Source organism: Nuphar pumila, chromosome 4 (assembly GCF_984573655.1).
Source record: "Nuphar pumila chromosome 4, dmNupPumi1.hap1.1, whole genome shotgun sequence".
NCBI lineage: Eukaryota > Viridiplantae > Streptophyta > Magnoliopsida > Nymphaeales > Nymphaeaceae > Nuphar > Nuphar pumila.
Window position 1 is genome coordinate 142,043,433 of NC_143252.1, and position 20,882 is coordinate 142,064,314.

The 20,882-nt window shown below is 38.0% G+C and overlaps 1 protein-coding gene across 1 annotated transcript; it reads right to left on the minus strand.

The window, feature by feature from the left end:
• Positions 1-2,592: 2,592 nt before the first annotated feature.
• Positions 2,593-5,915, minus strand: LOC149841390 (cytokinin hydroxylase-like). Its single transcript, XM_090004784.1, has 5 exons — positions 5,639-5,915; positions 5,284-5,513; positions 4,924-5,165; positions 4,424-4,799; positions 2,593-3,125 (listed from the first exon to the last, which is right to left on the minus strand). The coding sequence occupies exons 1-5, from the start codon at positions 5,913-5,915 to the stop codon at positions 2,709-2,711; spliced, it is 1,542 nt and encodes a 513-aa protein (XP_089860910.1). The 3' UTR covers positions 2,593-2,708.
• Between the last annotated feature and the right edge of the window lie 14,967 nt (positions 5,916-20,882).

Here is a 20,882-nt window from a genome sequence, read left to right on the forward strand (position 1 = left end):
GTCAATCAAATCAGGTCCAAGGGACCTTGGACAGTTCGACACCAGTGTACACTGGATGCCATCTATCATAAAAATGAACAGCTGCCAAAACACATCAAAACAGGGAGTCACTGCCTAGATGGGCCCCACAAATTTTCTTACATGAATGCCATCAATGACTGAAAAATGGACGCCTAAGATTCTTTCCAAACAAGAAGCTTTGTATGACAATGAACTCTCATGGGGCCCACCCCTTGTGAGGTAAGTCTCGTGTTGGGTCACCGACACCAAGCCCTTAATTACAAACTGTTAGGGAACTACTATTCGAACTACCGATAGATTGAAGAAATAAATACGAAAAAAACAAAACAATGAAGAACAAAGATTTTACCTAGTTTGACAAAAATTACCTACGTCTACAACCACACTGAGCCTTCTTCTTTATTGATTGAGAAAGAACCGGATTGCCTTCTTTAAATAAAAGTATACATGTTTTAGAAAGAATCTACTGGTAGTGTTGAATATAACAAGTAATTTAATATAAAATTATAGCACTACCTTCCAAAAAGGAAATTCAGGATTAAATTTATATCGGGCTCCACACACTCCTCCTAACACAAAGCTCACCAACTAAAGGCACCCGTACACCTGCTAAAGGTCGAACCAGGGATGAAGGGGTCAGCACCTTCTCTCCAGGCCCGCTGCCACCCTCGCAACTGGAGAAGGTTTCCCTTCATTTTTATGATGAACGACATCAAAGCACCTTGGACAGTTTTCTATCCATCGTGCGTCCCTTCAACCTGATCTGCTGTGTAGCAGCAATTTCATGTGTTCATAATGTATGATAGAGTATAATTTCTGTGAGTATATGGTCATTGAATATCCAGTAGAGTAAGAGATAGTGGCAGTAGGTAGTTGTGATAATTTTAAAGCAATGGGATTAAATCACTTGACTTTATATGATTTAAAGAAATGGCACTCAAACCATACGTGCGTGCATCGTTTCTTGGAATGGTGATTAGCTTTTCTTTAGCTAGACTTTGAACCCACTCATGCAAAATATATCTACTAGAACGGACCTGCTTTTTAAAATAAAGGTCAAGTATGCAATCATGAGGGGTAGGCATGATTTTTTAAATGCCTTTGAAATTATTAAAATATCGCATCCCCTGCTTGTGGGTGCCATTTGTATTGTTGATTTGAGACGTTGTTGTTTTTGTTAACTAAACAATTAATGTAACAGGAAGGAGAAAGGATGAGAGAGTAGAGAGCGAAAGATGATCCTTTTTTTTTTTTTTGTTTGGGATATCCTGTCTTATCCTTTCTTCCACCCATCATTTTCATTACATAGCATGTGATTTGGATCCCTTGTAATCAGCCAAGATTTGTCTGCTTTGCATCACAATCAAAATTGAACAGATAAACACCAAGAATGGGATTGGAAGCGAGATGTGTTGTGCCCCCAAAGGGGTTTGGCATAGTGGGATGGGGCCTAGGCCGATTGTCTTCAAATCTCATGGGCATCATCCCTTGCGCAAGCCAAAGCATGGAGATTTCATGGGGGGGAAAGGATAAGCCGACAGAGTTTTATGCTTTCAGGACAGAGACCGCAAGCACCACAGAAAGAGCCAGCGCGGCTAGGTCTCTGATCCTGGGGTGGTAGCTCCATGTGAATCTAAAAAAAAAATGAGGTGTTGTGTTTTAAACCTTTAGGATATGTTTGGATCGATTTTAGCTATTTGAATATTTTATATATGTTTCGGTTTTGAGTTTTAGCTAGGCATTGGATCCATCTTGGAGCAATATCAGAATTACTAGAGTTTACTTTTTTCTATAGTAGAGACTGAGTTCAAGGTAAGCGATTGATTATTAAGAGAATTTTCTTATTTTTTGCAATTTGTGTTTTATTTATTCTTATGTTTAGCCTGATTTAGCATCATAATAATGGCATGCATAGGTGATATTTAAAAAATATCGTGATATTAAAGCTTTAAAATAAAAAGACTATCTAAAAGCTAAAATATCATGATATTTTAAAAATATTAGATATCGTGATAATATCACGATATTATCGTAATAATATCATGACTGCCACCATTTAGGAAATATTCTTGATTTGCTAGTTTCTAGAATATCTTGTCTAATGCAGTACTTGAAAAAAAACAATTTTTTGAATATTTAGGTCGCCTATCATATTCTTTCCATCGTATTAGGGGTTCTTGGCTTAACATATATATTTTTCTTATTTTTTCTAACTTTTAAATTCTGAAATTTTCTCAAAATATATCGAAAAACATGGAATAACCCGAGATTTAATTGCCTCGCCGAGACCCGTATTTGTGACCATGTTTAGCATATAATATGTAGATCATAACTCTGTTCTTCATACCCCGCTATAACCCTGCATCAGTCTCCCAGAGAGAGAGAGAGAGGGTCATTCCTCTGTAAAGTAAGAACACCAACTGAGTTTATTTTTCATTTTTCATTTTCATGATCAACACCAATTTCTCATTCATTATAACATCTCATTTCTGGTGCCTAGCTAGAAGCCCACTCATGAATGCATAGGCTAACCTGTGAAGGAAAAAAAAACTCTAAAAAGTACAAATATAAAAATAAAGAAGAAGAATCATAAAGAGGCTAGCTCTATATATTGCTCTCTTCTATACATGCAGCCACTTGCACCCAGAAAAACCCAAAACTGGTTTAAAAAAAAAAAGGCTCAAGCCTTAAAGCGGTTTCAAGTAAATGTGCACTCCATGCTTAGGCTTCAAAGTGAGCACATAAACAGGTGCATGCCTGTAATTTTCTGAGAGTGTGAAGCTGAAGCTTGAGAGGAACATGGCTAAGACTATCTTGGCTTCCATTAGGGCAAAGGCCTGGCCTATGCAATTTCTAGGGCCTGCTGCAAAGGGCATGAAGTGCCTTCCAGGTGCAAATGATTTTCCAGCAAACCTTTCTGGATTGAACTCATTGACATCCTTCCCCCACAGTTCCTCACTGTGGTGAATGGCCAGCACAGGGATCCATATTGACAGGCCCTTTGGGATGTTAAGGTCACCCAGCTTTGTGTCCTCAAATGCTTGTCTGGGCAAAAGTGCAGCAGGAGGGTACAGTCTCAATGACTCGTTCAGTATCATGCCCAACTGCACATCAAAAGAATAATGTCACACGCCCCAACTACTGAAAAGCAATTTGGCCATATGCAGTTCCATCTCTGCAGATAGAGAACTAATAAATTATTTGTATAAATAAATAACTAAATAAACAAAACAAAAGCTCTCTCTCTCTCATACATTTTAAGTTAGGTTTTCAACAACAATTTAAAATTTAGGGGGTCCAATGATATAGCTGGATCATAGGTGGCACTATCATAACTAAGGGGTCTCCGGTTCGAATGCTATAGGGTTATCCCCCACCCGCTTGCAAAAAATTTCAAAATTCAGTGTTGAAATCATTGGAGAGGATTAGATGATACGCCTGATCACCATGTACTAGTGATAAAGCTTCGTTACAATCCATTACTGTCATCACCACCGTCATTGTAGAAATCAGTGGGGCCCATGGAACCTAGTGATATCACCCCTCATTGCTGCAATGAACATGAACGGTGGTAACCTACGTCATATCACCATCAAACAGTGATAAGGCTTATCACCTGATTAGCCTTTAAAATATTTGGGGTTTGCAAACTAATATTTTCTTTTTCTTTTTCGGTTAGGCCAAGAGAAAGCGCTCCTTTTGCACGTTAGCAGACTTCCTGTTGTTAAAACTCTTTAGGTTTCCCCTGCCTACTGAAGAGTATACCCAACTTCGACCTTGTAGCAAGGGACGTTCCCTAGGTTTTAAACTTGTGACATCCTGTCAAATTCTTTTTGAATTTATAATCCAAAGAAACGGCACCCGGCATGAAGACCTGGTCACTGGTTCAGCCTGCCATACTTACGGTCATCGTGCCGGCAGCGTAAAACTCTGAGGCTATTACGCCTGCCCCCGGGGCTTATGCTATGCATTCGCTTGGGCAGAGGGGCGACGCTCATGAGAATGGAATCTTGACTGCCTGTCTAGCAGCCAAGCCCCCCACCCTACTAAGCCAACTTGGTTGCAAATATACAAACTTTGTCTAAAAATAAAACTCTCGTTAAGAAAACAAGCTTCCAGCCAAGAATGAATTGAACAGTCTCCCTTAGCCCCCCGAAGGGGGAATCCAACTAACCTATCACATGAACAGATCAGAAAGAGATTGATAACAATGTGTCAATCACTTACTAAAAGCTAAAGATAAATCTCTGTATTGATCTTGGGGTTAATGGTTTAGGGTTAGTATGCAGCTCCCTCAGCATGAAATGACTTTGGATGTAGCAAGTATGTTTTTGTTTGACAGAATGTTGGTAGGAAAAAAACAAAATAGAAAAAGGACATTTGGGTCTTTTAGAAATCTCACCAAGGAGAGCTTTGAGAGATGATCTGCAGAAGGGGGTGACCCTTGGCATACTTGCAGTACTTCCTCTCTAGCCTTCTCTTGCCATGAAGGGTTGCAAGCAAGCAGCATGATTGTCCAAGTGAGAAGCAGTGCAGTGGTCTCATGTCCTGCGAAAAAGAAGGTCTTGCATTCATCCATGAGATGCTGTGTGGTGAAGTTGAAGCTGGATTTCTTATTCTCCACCTGTGCCAACAACAGCCCAAGCAGATCACTGCCGTACGAATCCCTTCTCCCTATTTCAACTCCATCACGTCTGTTCTGAATGATCTCCAACAATAGCTTCTCTACTTCCGCCTTGAGCCTTTTGATCTCTCTGTTGTATCTGCTAGGAAAAAACCTACAAAAGACAAAGTATAAAGCTGGATTCATTTCCTTTTCCACTGAAGACTTTTATTTAAAATTTTGAAACAAAAAGGTTGGTATATTATCAAAGATGTTGAGGGACAAAAAAGCCGACATACCTGCTACCAGGAAACCACAAATGCTGGGTAGCTTTAGAAGAGTGAAGCTGCAAAGATGTAACGAGATCAAAGATCTTCTTTCCCTTCTCATAACTGCTTTCAAATTCTGTCCTAGCTATGATGTCTGCTGCAAGTCTGTTCAGGTACTGATTGATGTCAACTTCAGTTTGGCCTAACTCTACTGTTGAACGCAGGCTCAGCAGTGTGCGCTTAGTGCACTCTATCATATACCGTATATGCCGCTGCCCACAAAAGCCAAAATCCAACAAACTCAGGCCTACGAAACCAAAAACCCAACAAAAAAAACTTGTGGGTGTCCTTCCTTTTATGTAAATTTTTACTCTGTTTTGCTTTTCTTACCTTGAGCTTGTCTGCTTGAAATGCTGGGGCTGCTATGTGGCGTTGATGGAACCAATCTTCACCATTAGCCATCAGCAAACCTTTACCAATTAAGTGCCTTGATCCTTGCCGTTGTAGCCATGATCTCCCATATATCTGGCTGTTTTTCGCAGATAGAAGCTCCTTGATCAGCTCTGTTTCTGATAGACACATCCTGGGCTCAACACCCCACCAATATATGAACCTTTTTCCTGCATGCAAAAACAAATTCAAGATCGACCATGTTGGTTTCTGAAAAAGAAAAGCAGAACCGAATCCATATTTATATATCTAGATAGGCAATTCTCTTCTGCTGTCTGTTATCAATTGTGGTTACCATATTGTTTAGACCATTGAACGTAATGTGGCAAGAGCCTGCCAACGATGTCATGGTTGACAAAGCTCGTGTCAGAAGAGGTTGTTTGTTGGAGCAGAGAGGCTATGTGGAAAAGGTTTCCAACTAAAAACCGTGGCTGAGGACCACTGACTCCTTGCTTTCCCATGAATTGCCTGATGCGTCTTGGAGTCAACCAGTAGACAGAGATGGTCTCCACTAGAGCTCTCATCACCAAACAAGCCACCAATAAAAGGACAATGACCCAAAAAGCAGCCATGGCTCTTCTATAGCCTTTGGAATATAAATCAAAACACTGCCTTGGCCACCTATATATACACCAAGTACCACAGTGGGAGAAGTGATCAGAAAGCACCACACCACACTCCTTGCTTTCTCATGAACTCTTTATAAACAATTGTTAATGGGAAAGTCTATGCACAGTAAACGAAGCAAAAGAATCAAATGCTTATCGGGAAGTGATAAGCGATAAATAATAAGGTAAAACGTAGTAACAAGATACACCAACTTAATTTAGAACGCAATTCACTGTGGGAAGCTGTCCTTTTCTGCTCCTGTATCATAACCTTCCTTGTATCCTTTGCTCCCCATTTAATCTCTTCTCTAAAATGTTACATCGATAAGCTTATATATCATAACCTTCCTTGTATCCTTTGCTCCCCATTTAATCTCTTATCTAAAATTAGGGATGTCAATGGACCCGATATCCGACCAAATCTAACTCTGTTTAGTACAATTTGGTAAGCAAAATGATATCCGATTAAAATCGGATGCAGATATGGTTTTGATTTTTTGCTACAAATCTGACAAAATATCCACATTTGATAGATATCCAAATCCAATTACATGTAAAAACCGGATATGGTATGAGCTTTTCACCATCCAATTTCGAATCTGGTATTAATGGCCACATTTGATCCAAATCCAAACCATTTACATCCCAATCTAAATTGTTAATATGATGAGTATCATGTTGTCTTGCTTTGGTAATTATATGTGGGCTATAAGGAATAATAATTTGGGTGGTTGTACCTTACCTAGTCATATACTAAGGGAAGTATATGGAAGGATCTTTGGGAGGTGAAAATGTCACATGTAGATGTTGCATGGCTGGTCTATTATGTTTCCATTCTTATTATTTTTACATGTAGATATTTAGCACCGCCCATCTTCTCCAGTTACATCGATCCCCTCCAAATTTGTCCGACATTGTTGTCTTCCACCACCCATTCAGAGAGATAGGTGTAGCAGAGGGTTGCTTCTGCTTTTGTTTCCCCATTGCATGATTGAGTAATTGGCCAACTATTGCATGTGCTCCTCATTAGTCACTAGACTATGCACCCCTTCCAAGCACTTATTTTTATTGTAGGACTGGATGGTCCACCACGTAGTCCTTGTCTGCTTGGTCACACATGCATCACATGTCCTCCCCACGTAACCTCCATCCCCATTTTCTCAAAATAATGCTGAACCCATTTAACTAAACTTGGAAACTTTTATTTTTATTTTTATGACGAAGTTATCGGCCGGAGTCGGCCGGTGATCTCCAGGGTAACCTGTAGGTTTATTAGGATCGGGGTGTGCACTGAAGGACTCGATGAGGAGGATTTAGGGAAGTGATTTATGGCCTGCATCAAGGGGGGTCCTTGATCGTCTTCAGGTACTGTAGAGATAAGGGGCTGGAGATTTTAACCTCCCCTGGGTAGCCATTATCCAGCCTACCCGCCTCATTGGATTCCTAAACATGCTAGAAATCCAATGTAGACTGGGCTCCACCATGATTCTGGTGGTGTATATCTTAATGGTCCACTAAGTGGGTCATTGGATTCTATGTGAGACCCATTTGGTCAAATCCTGTAAGATCCATGGTTTTAGTTAAACTTGTATGGAGATCCATATTAAAATGGATCTCCATACAAGTTTAACTAAAACCATGGATCTTACAGGATTTGACTATAATCCAAATCCATATATATCAAATGCCAATGGATCCATATATATCAAATGCCAATGGATCCGTCTCCGGCGACATCGACCTCGCCTGGCTCGTGGGCTCTCCTACCTCCAGCTCCTGCGAGGAAGCAGCAGCATCCCAATCGGCCTCGTCAGAGCTTGCCGGAATCGAAGTGAGGCGCTGGAGCTCACCAAAGATGTCGTTGTTGCAGGTCAAGCACCTGCAGTGTCTCCAGGTCAGAGAGGCGCTCCACCTAGTGGTTGATCTAGGGCTTCCTTTCGGAGGAGATCACAGAGTGCATCGAAGACGATCCGATCGTCAGGCAGTTCGCGCAAAGCTGGCCTCTTCTGAGAAGTCCTGCTTTTCTCTCACTGTTTGCCTGACCCGGTGCAGCTGAACAGGCGGACAGCTGAGCCCCCATGGCCGGAAACCACTCCTTTAGCACGCTGTAGATGACCATCTCCTCTGAGTCGCTATCGTTCAGCGAAAGCTTCTCTCGTATAAGGATTAGAAGAATGGGCTGACGATCCGTCGGTAGTGTGGGGGACCCGATACCTCCTCCTCGACGTCGATCTCCACGCGGGATTCTTTGATGCTGGAGAGCATGATCCCTAGGTTGTGGCAGACCCTTCGTCATCACCACAAGGCTATGGTAGTTTACCAACTGCTCCACCAGAGAATAGATAAAGGAAGGTTTTCTTTCGAACCCTTTTTTTTATATATACACTGGCATGACCACCCGACGCAGGCATTGATGCCTGATAGGAGAGTCTGGATTGACTCTGAGTTCAAGGGTCTCCTCCTCTGTTGTTGACAGCAGCGACCACCTGGTGGAGACCCTGACTCCAGAGTAACTCTGACTCTGATGCAGGGCTTCCCCTCTTCTGCAGCCGATAACTTCAGGTTGCACCGCCTCCTGACTGTTTCTAGTTTTTCGGCAAGGGGAGTCCTCCTCGGGTAACCACAGCGCACACAGTAACCTTGCTCTGATACCACTATAGGTTTATTAGAATCGGGGTGTGCACTGAAGGACTCGAGGAGGAGGATTTAGGGTAGTGATTTATGGCCTACATCAGGGGGGATCATTGATCCTCTTCAGATTGTACTGCAGAGACAGGGGTTGGAGATTTTAACCTTCCCTGGGTAGCCGTTATCCAACCTAGCTGTCTCATTGGATTCTCAAATATGTTGAGAATCCAATGTAGACTGGGTCCCACCATGATCCTGGTGGTGTATATCTCAATGACCCACTAAGTGGATCATTGGATTCCATGTGAGACCCATTTGGTCACACTAGATCCATACTAGGATCCAATATAACCAACACCCGAGCAGTTACGGAGTCCACCAGTTAAAGAAACTCGCACACCCAGTAGGAGTCGAACCTAGGACAAAGGGGTCAGCAACTTTTTTTCTCAGGCCTGGTCATTAATGTAAAAACCCTAAGTCTCCCTGGACCAACAGAGAGTACACCTAGCTTCTGCCTTGCCGCAAGGGACATGCACCTGTGGGTTTTGAACTTGTGATGTCCCTTCAGCTCGGTGACATTCATGAGTTACCCCTACGGGATGAGCAAATCCCTTATGGGCTAGTGATTTTAATTTTTTAACTCTTAAATCAGATAAATATTGGAGTAATTTTTACAGATACATAAGTACTTAAAGTTTAAACTATGTTATTTATATTTTGTTGTCAGTAGTGGTAAGTAAAAGACCCCATGAGTTTTCCACCATGGCTTTCTTAGTCACAACCTGCCAAGAAGAATGATCAACTTGGAAACCAATTTTCGTGGTGGTATATGTACCTGCGTTTGGGAGGATCGTAGCAGAGGAAATCTGAGGGTGTTGGAGGCAGTTACAGTAGTTTGATGAAACCCAACTTCTCTGAGAAGTGTTTGGGAGATGGAATTGGTGGTAACCGTGATTTTAGGTACATAATCAGGGGCTCCCAAATCCCTCTTTTTACTCTCTTTGAAATCCTCCACAATGAGGAGATATTTGTAACTCCTTGTTTTAGAAGGATTCCGGACTCCACCATGATTTTAAAATCAAAATCCCTATCGTCCAGTTCATAGAACCAAAGCTAGTCAATGTGTTCTTTTTAAACAATCTTTTACACAGTAAAAATCTGTTTGACCCACTTGGAAACGGTTCGGTCCTACACCCATATATATTGGATTAGATAAGATTGCCTTAGCGGGTGTTGTCAAATCTCAAGATTCACTCTATTGTAATGCATAGTACATTAAAATCCTGCGTTGGAACAGGATGCAAAAGTGATCCCCTACCAACTTGTAGGATCGCCTTCAAAGATTCACACCCATTTAGAAAATTGGCTGAAACAGTTGAGCTTATTTCACGACCAAAGTTGATTGATCCAACTTTGTGTCTTGGCACTCACATTCAGGCTTTTTGCATAACTTAAGACTGAAAGAGAGATCGCAGAGAGAGATAATGGCTAGGTATATAAAAAGGGCCGGTTGGGACTCTATAACGGCGATATAACTCTCACCATTAAAGTAAACCTATCACGTCGAGATCCAGATCTCACCGTTATTGATCAATAAGTGAGATTTTTTGGCTGTTAAAGCGTTTAACAGACATATCTAACGGACACAGCAGGTCTCACTGTTATAGAGTAAAACCTATAATAACAGATTTCGCCATTATTACTTGATCAGTAGGGGCGACATTTTTATCGATGGAAAAGAGTCGCCACTATTGACCCTCATCCTTGATCTATGACTTAAATATTAAGCATATTTAGTCGATAGCTTTAATTGCTCGAGCTTCCATGCTTGGATCCTGCTAGATTGCATCTCCTACAGGATGGTGGATAATAGCTATTGGCCAGCACCAGCTTAACCCAGGATAAGTCAGGTTACTAGTTCAGACCATAATCACAAACATTGCTGGTACTTTTATTTTTTCATGATTATATTGTGAGATTCACATGCCATAAACTGAATCAAAATTTTTGATCAATAGCTCTCATCCCACTATATCCATATTCTTTGCTATCAAAATTCCATGTTACGTCAAGTTGGTCTCCAAACAATCAAGGAAGCTGAAGGAATTGAAAGTCTGGATCCTTTACTAGTGCTTCCAAACAATAGAGGTATCCACAACTCACTTAAAACCGCTTCCGTTGGAATCCAATATTTGTACATCTCTCTACTTGTAAATCCCTCTAACACGGGCTCCCAAACAGAGCCTTGAGAATTCACAATGTCTTTCCTTACATAGATTTATTTTTTTAGACACTCACAACTAGAGGTGTCAACCGGCCTGGTTTACCTGGACCAAACCCAAAGCAAACACTATAGGGTATGGTGATAAATAATAAGACCCGAAGGTCCGATTAATACATGGACCCGGGTATAGTTTGTGAAATTTTATACCCGACCCGAGTTCTGATTAATACCCATAATTTTTTAATGTAAAAATGATAAAAAATATGGTTTTACTAGGTCTGGTTCATGTAGTTCTTATCGGGTCTGGGTATAGTTTTTCTTATAATGGACCCGATTAAACTCCTCTCCAAACCCGACACGTTGACACCCCTACTCACAACTGCTACAAAGGGCCTGCGTGTAAATAAAGCTAAAAGCCATTATGGATTTGAGAAATATATACGTAAAGGGTCTTTATCAGAGAAATAAACAATAGATAAAAGTAAGCCAATATGGTTTTGTTGGTGATGAAAACGAGTGATAGTACTGATACATAAGTTTGGATCGCAGATTAATGTAGAAATAATACCTTTTATTTTTACGGAAAAAATAATCCCATACTTATTTCTCATAGCATCATATTTATAATCGGTATCCATAAACCGAGCAAATTTTTTTTTAAAGGCAAGCTGGGGTTAGGCAGACCCCTACCAGTTATACAACTGTACCATTGGGTTTTGAACAGGCAATTTCCCAACACAAGGTGACCTGCACTAGCTGCTCCTACCAGACAAGCTGAGCCCCGTTGGCGGATACCAATTTCTATTACACAAAAGGTTTTGATTTTTTTTACTTGTACAGGAAAGAAACAAAATTAAAGAAAATAAAGAGCCAATTGTGCGCTTATCTGTTGAATATATATATATATATATATGAGGCCCACTTTTCTAGTTTTTTCACGTAGTTTGAAGTGTTTTATTTATTTATTTATTGTAAAGGTAAGCTGGGGTTAGGGGGTCTTACCAAAATAACAGCTGCCCCATGTGGCACAGGGAATCGATCCTAGGCCTTCAGCTTGACACAGGACTCCCCTTACCACATCGGATACCACCTCGGCATGAAGTGTTTTATGATAGATATGAACTGTTAGATGTGTTTAGCATGCTCGATTTAGTGAGAATTGATTATTGAATCATATTTTTTTTTGATAAAAAATGTATTTTATGAGCCAAGAAAAATTAATGCCTTCGTAGGCATTTATTTTGGAATACCAGAGAAACCCTTTATATATATATATATATATATATATATATAGAGAGAGAGAGAGAGAGAGAGCGAGAGAGAGAGAGAGAGAGAGAGAAACGAAAGAAGATCAACAAAATGTTGAACCCATAAACCGAACAAAATAGAAAACAAAACTAAAATATAGAAAAACAAAAGCTAAAGAAAAAGAAACTAGAGACAGCTAGCAACAAACAACAAAGCCAAGCTCAACCAGGATCCACTGGATTAGAAGAAACCACCGATGAGTGAATGTTGTTCAGACGGAAGGAAGAGAGAGAGAGAGAGAAAATAGGGGGATTGAACATTAGGTGCTTGTGATATGTGCTAGATAGGTTTTTCTGCTCTTCAGGTGTTTTTTCATGGTCGATTTATGAGGAATCCACCTGGATCATGTGTTTTCGATTCATGAGAGAATATGTGCTTGTGATTTATAGATTGAACCTGGATCATGTGTTTTCGATGAAAAAGATGATATTTGGAGGCTCCAAAATTTACAAAGATTTTGAACTGTTGAATTTTTGAACCTTATAAAAACCCACCCATCTGTTGGAATCGAACACTTCAAGAGCTTATCCCCATGAAAATCAAATACGTAGATCACATCTGTACAGTCAAAATTTAAAAATAAAACAAAGAAAAACCTATCAACCTCGTATAGCAAGCACCTATATATATATATATATATAAAGAGAGAGAGAGAGAGAGAGTAGTTTTGTAGATAAACGACAATACCAGCAACACAAGTGACTATTGGAGATATCCCACCTTTTCTTTTTTTCCTCATCCCTCCATACTACTCATGAAGAGATACATTTATTGTCTGGTTACTTACATAATGTATTTACTACAAATAGGTCTCTCAAATGAAGGACATGATGCCCCATTTCAGGGGCCATCCACCTCGTCCCACCACATTATGTTTCCCTATTGCTTTCTCTCCCGCCCCCATCTCAAATAATTTGCAGCCATTCTTTTTTTTTTTTCCTTTTTCTTGCTTAGGAAACCTCATGCCAATGCTAGCAACAATGATCATGACAGATATGTTAGATGATGATGAGGATGAGGATGGCAGTTCCCTACATCAACATATAAGGATGTCAATGGATCGGATTCGACCGAATCTGACTTTGTTTAGTTGAACTTAACACATAACAGATTATAATCAAATGTGGATAGCCTATAGGTTTTTTTTGCTACTAATCTGACAGATATGCAGATTTGATGGATACCGGAATTCGATTAATGTAAAAAAACCAATTTGGTATGAGATTTTTACCAACTTAATCCAAATCTTAATCTGAATTCATTTAGGCAACATCCGATTGGTCAGTTTACAAGGGGTGATGCCCATGGGATTTGAATCTAGACCACATGCCTAGCTGCCTAGGTCCGGTTTCATTAAGCCAAACCCCTTTGGGGCAGCATATATATGGCTTGTTCGAAGTAAGAAAGATTCACATATACCCAATGTTTGAACGTGTATGCATGTCCTTTGAGATCAACAACTAAAGAAAATGACAATGCTATCTACCCATGGTTTAGTTATTTTCAATAGTGCCACAGCAGCTATATCACTAATTTTCCTCCAAATCTTATTGGGCCCCGTTATTATGGAAAGTTGGATTGTATGGTTTTTTGTCCGATCCAAGAAGACAAGGAAATTGGGAAGTTCTTTTTTTTTTCTTTCTTTTTTTTTCCTTGGTGGATGGTGAATGGGTGATAGCATGGAGACAACATTGGTGGCTCATTGAAAAATAGAGCACTGATGTTTGGTTGCCATAAACGGCTATAAGCTTGTGGACATCACATCAATGTAACAGATACAGATTCCTTTGTGTTGAGTCCCTCTCTCACATTATCATCTCATAATTAATTGTAGTAACCCCGGTTACCATGTAATGCATTACATTGATGACTAAAATATTAATGGTTTACCACAGTATTTGGTACATGACAATGTGGCCTCAGTCTGGCGGTTTCAAGTATTAGCACATGATATCGCTTTACAATGGCTTGTTGAGAAGAGATATATACCTTTATATAATGTAACAGGACTGGAATAATTCATTTATTTTTCAGGAGTTAAGGCTTGACCAAATTGAAAGGACACGGGACACTGTATTCTTTAGCAGTTTATCATTGAGAAGAGGTATACGAGGGGACACGACACGGAGTAAATTGGAGGATCCATGTGACAGCTGGAACTTGGAGTACAATTTCATCACAGTAGTAACTCTCTCTCTCTCTCTCTCTCTCTCTCTCTCTCTCTCTCTCTCTCTCTCTCTCTCTCTCTCTCTCTCTGCTTTTGAATGCTGATATGGTACTTATTTCACGCACTTATTAGAAGACTCATGACATTATATCAGGTAAGCGAGCCCATTAAGTGACCCGGTTCTCGGCGAGGGTTTCCCTTAGTCATAAAAAAGATGGCAGACATCCGGCAATTAATACAAGAGATACCTGCTAAAACCTCTGTAATGATCCTTCTAATTTCCTTAGCAACAGGAAGTATCTATTATATTTACCTACATGTCTTGGTGTATTTTTGTCCAAATACGAATGCTGAATATATTTTATTATACCTTAAGCCAGGTTCTCCATAAGCCGAAATATTTGAAAAAAAAAACTTGTTTTTTCTCTTCCTAGTATGTGCATATTTACATAACTTTTAAGATTACAGTGCTCAAAATGAGTGGATCTTTCACAAAATAGATCAGACAGCCAGAGAGGATCCCACCCACATCATCTTGAGCCACCACAGATTATTCATAATACAAGAAAAAGGTACACTTGGTGTAATGATCTCACCCTGTGTGGAGGCATTTCACTAAATTATCCTCGACCCATGTTGCTATTGGTGGTAGGGCCAAATAATGCTGATATTATGGTATATTAACAATGCCAGATATCCAAATATACTAGCATAAAAAAAGTACTAGCATACCTGCAGAAATACTCCACTAAGCATCATCAATCATAACCATTCAAATTAGTCATTTGTATGCTAAAATTGTTGCATGGTGTAATACCATTCAATTTGCATTCTTAAAAGACATTTTCTTTATGTCGAGCAGAAACCGCCGTTTTTTTGGGTCATCAAGAGGTTCACGTATTACTGTGCCCCTGTTCTGGCATCCTCTCTGAGATTGCATGAATACTCCCTCCCCCTTGCACACCAAGAAAGCTTTCCCTTGTGCATGTAGTTGATGGTAACACTATGTGACATCCCCTTAGTTAAAATATAAAAGATCATTGTTATCACCATGATTGCATGAATACTCCCTCCCCCTTGCACACCAAGAAAGCTTTCCCTTGTGCATGTAGTTGATGGTAACACTATGTGACATCCCCTTAGTTAAAATATAAAAGATCATTGTTATCACCATGATTAACAGCCCATGGTATTGACCACGATCTCCATCACCGCTATCATCACTTTCAACGGAAGGTTCTGTTCTAAAGAAAAAGCAGTCTCTCTCTCTCTCTCTCTCTCTCTCTCTCTCTCTCTCTCTCTCTCTCTCTCTCTCTCTCTCTCTCTCTTTAACCGGAGACTGAGAACCACTGCTTAAAATTAGAGGATAAGTTTCCAACACCTTTTGTCCAACCCTTTCCACTACTCTTTGTTGGGCACAAATAGGGCTAACATTTGCACGTGTATCAATCCATATACATTAACATATCATGATTCCTTACAAAGCAAACTGTCGTGATACAGGAAAAAGGATTAGATTCTTTTTTTTTTATAGGCAAACTGGGGTTAGGCAGACCCCCACCAGTTACACAACATACCATTGGGTTTTGAACTTGCAACGTCCCAACACAAGGTGATGTGCACTAACAGCTCCTACCAAACAAGCAGAGCCCCGTTGGTAAGGATATAGATTCTGCAACCCCATACAGTGCCTAATTGAAACGCACTCATATTGGTCTACACTGCACAACATAACCCTCTAAAAAAATAGGCCTTACCAAGAATCACAGAACAAATTTTTAAAGATAAACCGAGAGTTAACTAAAAACTAGATATTGGCTAATGGAACTGGATATCATCAGATGTAGCACCAAGTTGGTAGATGGATGGTAGCATGGAGCCCAACATGCAGGACCCATTTGATCATAATCTCTATTGTATCACTGTATAATATTATGCATGAATGATTGAGCAGAGATTTAAAAACCATTGGCCCAAAACTCTCTGCAGAAAAGCGAAGACACGTGATATTGTCTTGATAGGAATCAGAAAAAAAAGGAAAAAGGAAAAGAAACAGAAAAGAATAATAGCCAAGCCTTCTTTCTGTGCCTCACTGTCTTGTTTGTTTAACGAGAGAGAGAGAGAGAGAGAGAGAGAGCAATGAACTTACTCCATTTCATCACCCGCCCTGTTGTTTGTTGTTCTGAGATGAAATGGGTGAAGTTGATACGTCCCTTTCGTGTTATCTGCACATGTCATTTCTGGTTAAAGTGGGGAGAGTGACACCACTTTGTCATACGAAAACATGGCATAGTAGACATTTAAGATTTTGAGTGCCCGCCCACGACCATCACTTCATGGGCATCACCATCATCACACCACCATCACAGTCATCCAAAGATCTAGAATCATTGCTATCGTCGCCCATGGTAACAAACAGTTTGCATTCATCAATCACTCTATCTACAGTTTCTTGTCAACTCACGTAAATCATATAGAACAGCAAAACGCTATCAGAAATGTCAAAACAATAACAATTAAGCAGGCTCCATAGCCAAAACGAATTGCCCACTTAGCAGCTATAAATATGTTTTACCAAAAAATTAGTGTGATGTTCTTGATAAAATAATTGAAGTGAAAACAGTGTCAGGAACGAACATCTCTCTTTTGAGGCTTAAATGGCTGGACACCGCTTTTACTTTCCTCAGACTGCCAGAGCAAACCAGATCATCTACTATGAAACAGAAGTAGAATTGCATTAGGACTGCCAAATTTACAAGGTTTGTATGTTATGAGCATTCAATTGGAAATTACCTGATCAAAGCAGTCTAGATAGCAAAGACACATCAGAAAATTGCATAATTGAGCTCTGAGGAATATTGATGTTGGAAGACTCCTTAGGATTGATACTACCTACAAAAAGGATTGTCATATGCGTAGAAGGTCCAACACTTAGTTGTCAAAAGCGCCAGTCCGCATCTAGGTGGATGACCCCGAAAAAGACTACTTGGGGGCATGGGTTGGACTTGTCAGCTAGGCAGGACCAAGAAATTAAAATATCAAGAAAAGTATAACATTACAATAAATAGTTAGATTTAGTAACAAAGATATGATTGTAATTATGATATATATATATATGTGGTATGAATCAAGATTTTTATAGTTTTTTTTTTTGCAAATCTAACCCCGAAGATGCATTCGGCGTGGTCTATTTGCTAAGAATCAACTGTTGGGTCATCGTAATCAGATCAAAAAATGTGATTTTTTATACTTGAATATTTATGAAAATTCTAAGCCATTGATTTTCAACCCTTAAAAGATTATTTTTTATACATCTTAATTGGATGATCCAAGAGTCTGTTCTTTAAAACCAAGCATCTAGATCACATCCGTACCGTGAAATTTTTGAAAAAACCTATGAAAACCTTGGTTCATACTATTTAACATATTTAGTTGGTAAACATATTTTAATTATATATAAATGAGAACTGGAAATATGGGCATTTCCAACACTTTTTTTGCAAATCCAACCATGTGGATGAATTGAATAGGATCAACCATATGATTTTGGAATGCTTGAATATTTATGAAGAATATGACTTGTTGATTTTAAAGCCTTAAAAAATCTCATTTATGCATCAAAATAGGATGATTTGAGAGTGTGTTCTTATGAAACCAAGCATGTAGATCACATCCGTACGGTTAGATTCAAAAGAAAAGAATTACAAATTCATAAAAATTGTGGTTCACACATTAGTTCTAATCAGTGTTGTGAAAAGGGTTGAGGCGTAGTGAGGTGCTCCACCAAAAACCAAGGTGAGGCGTAAAGCGTAAGCCTCTATTTTTTTCTTTGAATTTTTTTTGAAAACTTTAAAAAAATTATAAAAAAATATCTAAAAATACAAATAAATAAAGAAATGCTTTATTGATGAAATAACAACCAATAAGAAATGGAAAATCTCAAATAAGTACTAAAAAATATGAGATTAACATATAAAAGTAACTAAAAACTGATTACATAACTGAAAAATATATGAGATTAACCAAAAAAAGTTAAAATATACTAAGAAACTGATTACATAACTGAAATAACTGGAAAATAACCTACAAAAGTTAAAATATATGAGATTATTCTAAAAAATATGAGATTAACATATAAAAGTAACTAAAAAATGATTACATAACTGAAAAATATATGAGATTAACCAACAAAAGATAAAATAAAATAAGAAACTGATTACATAACTGGAAAATATATGAGATTAACCAACAAAAGTTAAAATATATGAGATTAACATATAAAAGTAACTAAAAAACTAATTACATAACTGAAAATATATATGAGATTAACCAACAAAAGTGAAAATAGACTAAGAAATTGATTACATAACTGAAATAACTGGGAAAATATATGAGATTAACCTACAAAAGTTAAAATATATGAGATTAACCTACAAAAGTTAAAATATATGAGATTAACCTACAAAAGTTAAAATATATGAGATTATTCTAAAAAATATGAGATTAACATATAAAAGTAACTAAAACTGATTACATAACTAGAAAATATATGTGATTAACCAACAAAAGATAAAATATACTAAGAAACTGAAATAACTGGAAAATATATGAGATTAACCTACAAAAGTTAAAATATATGAGATTATTCTAAAACATATGAGATTAACATATAAAAGTAACTAAAAAACTGATTACATAACTGAAAATATATGAGATTAACCAAAAAAAGTTAAAATATATTAAGAAACTAATTACATAACTGAAATAACTGAAAATTATATGAGATTAACCAACAAAAGTTAAAATATAGTAATATACTACGAAATTGATTACATAATTGAAATAACTGGAAAATACATTTGAGATTAACCTACAAAAATATTGTTGATTATGCCTTAGAAATCTTGTTGTAAAAAAAAAAATTGTGCCTTTAGGCACATAGAGCCGCACCTCAAGGCGAGGCATGCCTTTTGCACCTCGAGGCGCATTTTTTATAGCATCGGTTCTAATATTTTAAGTTCTCATATTCTAGTGACACACACACTCTCTCTCTCTTTATATATATATATATATATATATATATATATATATATATATATATATATATATATATATATATATATATATATATAATGTTAAGAAAATAATAGTTACAACTAGGTACAGTATTTACATATATAATATATAACATATATGTAACTATTATTTTTCTTAACAAGCGACCCCACCCCCCCAACACACACATATGTGTGTGTGAAAAACATGGGCATACATGTAAAGAACAAAAATAAAAGAAAAAAAACAGAGAATGAAGGGGGAGAGGAGTAAGAAGAAAAAGAAAAGACAGAGGTGAAAAAAGAGAGGGTGGAAGAGCAAAAGGAGGAAGAAGAAAAGGGGAGATAAAAATAAAAATAATAAAAAGGTAAAAAGAAGAAAAATATAAAAAAAAAGGTTTGGATAAGAGAAAGAAAAAATAAAAACAAAAAAAATAATGACAACCATGTCCCCACAGCCTAGTTGAACTAGAGAGAAAAAAAGAGCCTTACCACCTAGACTCATAAGCCTAGGCAGCCTGCATCACTTTTGACCATAGTCACATGTATCGTTAAAGGTAATTTCTCGGCGAGAGTATTTCTCAAAGAGATTTTTAAAAGTTGACAAATCTTGAGAATATATAGAGTTTAAAAATTTGGAAAAAAATTATAAATAATAACAAAAAAGCTAAAAAAAATAATAAGTTTGGCATTATTTTTCTTTCAAAAATATAAAGAAACATGTTTTAAAGGTTTTAAAATATAAAAGAAACAAAAAATAAATCTCAAAAAATATTGTGATATTATCACAATCATATTGTGATATTTTGTTTCTGATGATATTTTGAAAATATCACGATATATTCTCGATATTATCAGTTGCCTTGAAATCATCAATATTTAATATCGCAATGTTTTTTAAACATCGGCGATACCGGTGAGAGTGATTTTGACAACTAAGGTCCAACATAATGATCTCGCTGGAAGAAAAAAAGCATGCAGAGACTGACTTATGGCTATATTGTTGTTGGGTCACACTGGATACTTCTTCGGCCAAGAAACAAAACCTAAGCAACTTCGAAGCTGATAAAGGTAAGTAGCATCAAGAATCCTAAGAGCAATCATTATCCAAGAATGAAATACCAGTTCACTATTATCAGACACATAATCGCCACAAACCCATATGCAATATGCCCATTGGCCTCGAACACAAATGAATGGACTGTCCCATAGCATGCACCACATGAACCCTTTGTTTTTTCTTTTCGAGGATGCATGATTACCACCACCATTTATGTGTGTGTTCCAGCATCCACTCATATTTTTATATCATTGTTCCCAGAACCAACCCTAAGAAGCCAGAATGCAATTTTTTGTTTAACCTATTCATGCATGATTGCCATTAATTTCAAGTTTTTTTTAAGGGAGCCATTAATTTTATGTTGATGGCAGACAATGTTATCTTGCAAGTGCTCCAAAGATGCTGTCTAACTTCATGGAAATTTCCCTCCCAATCTGAATTGATCAAGCCAACCACTTTACACTTGTCAGGACTCGATGAGTAGACAAAC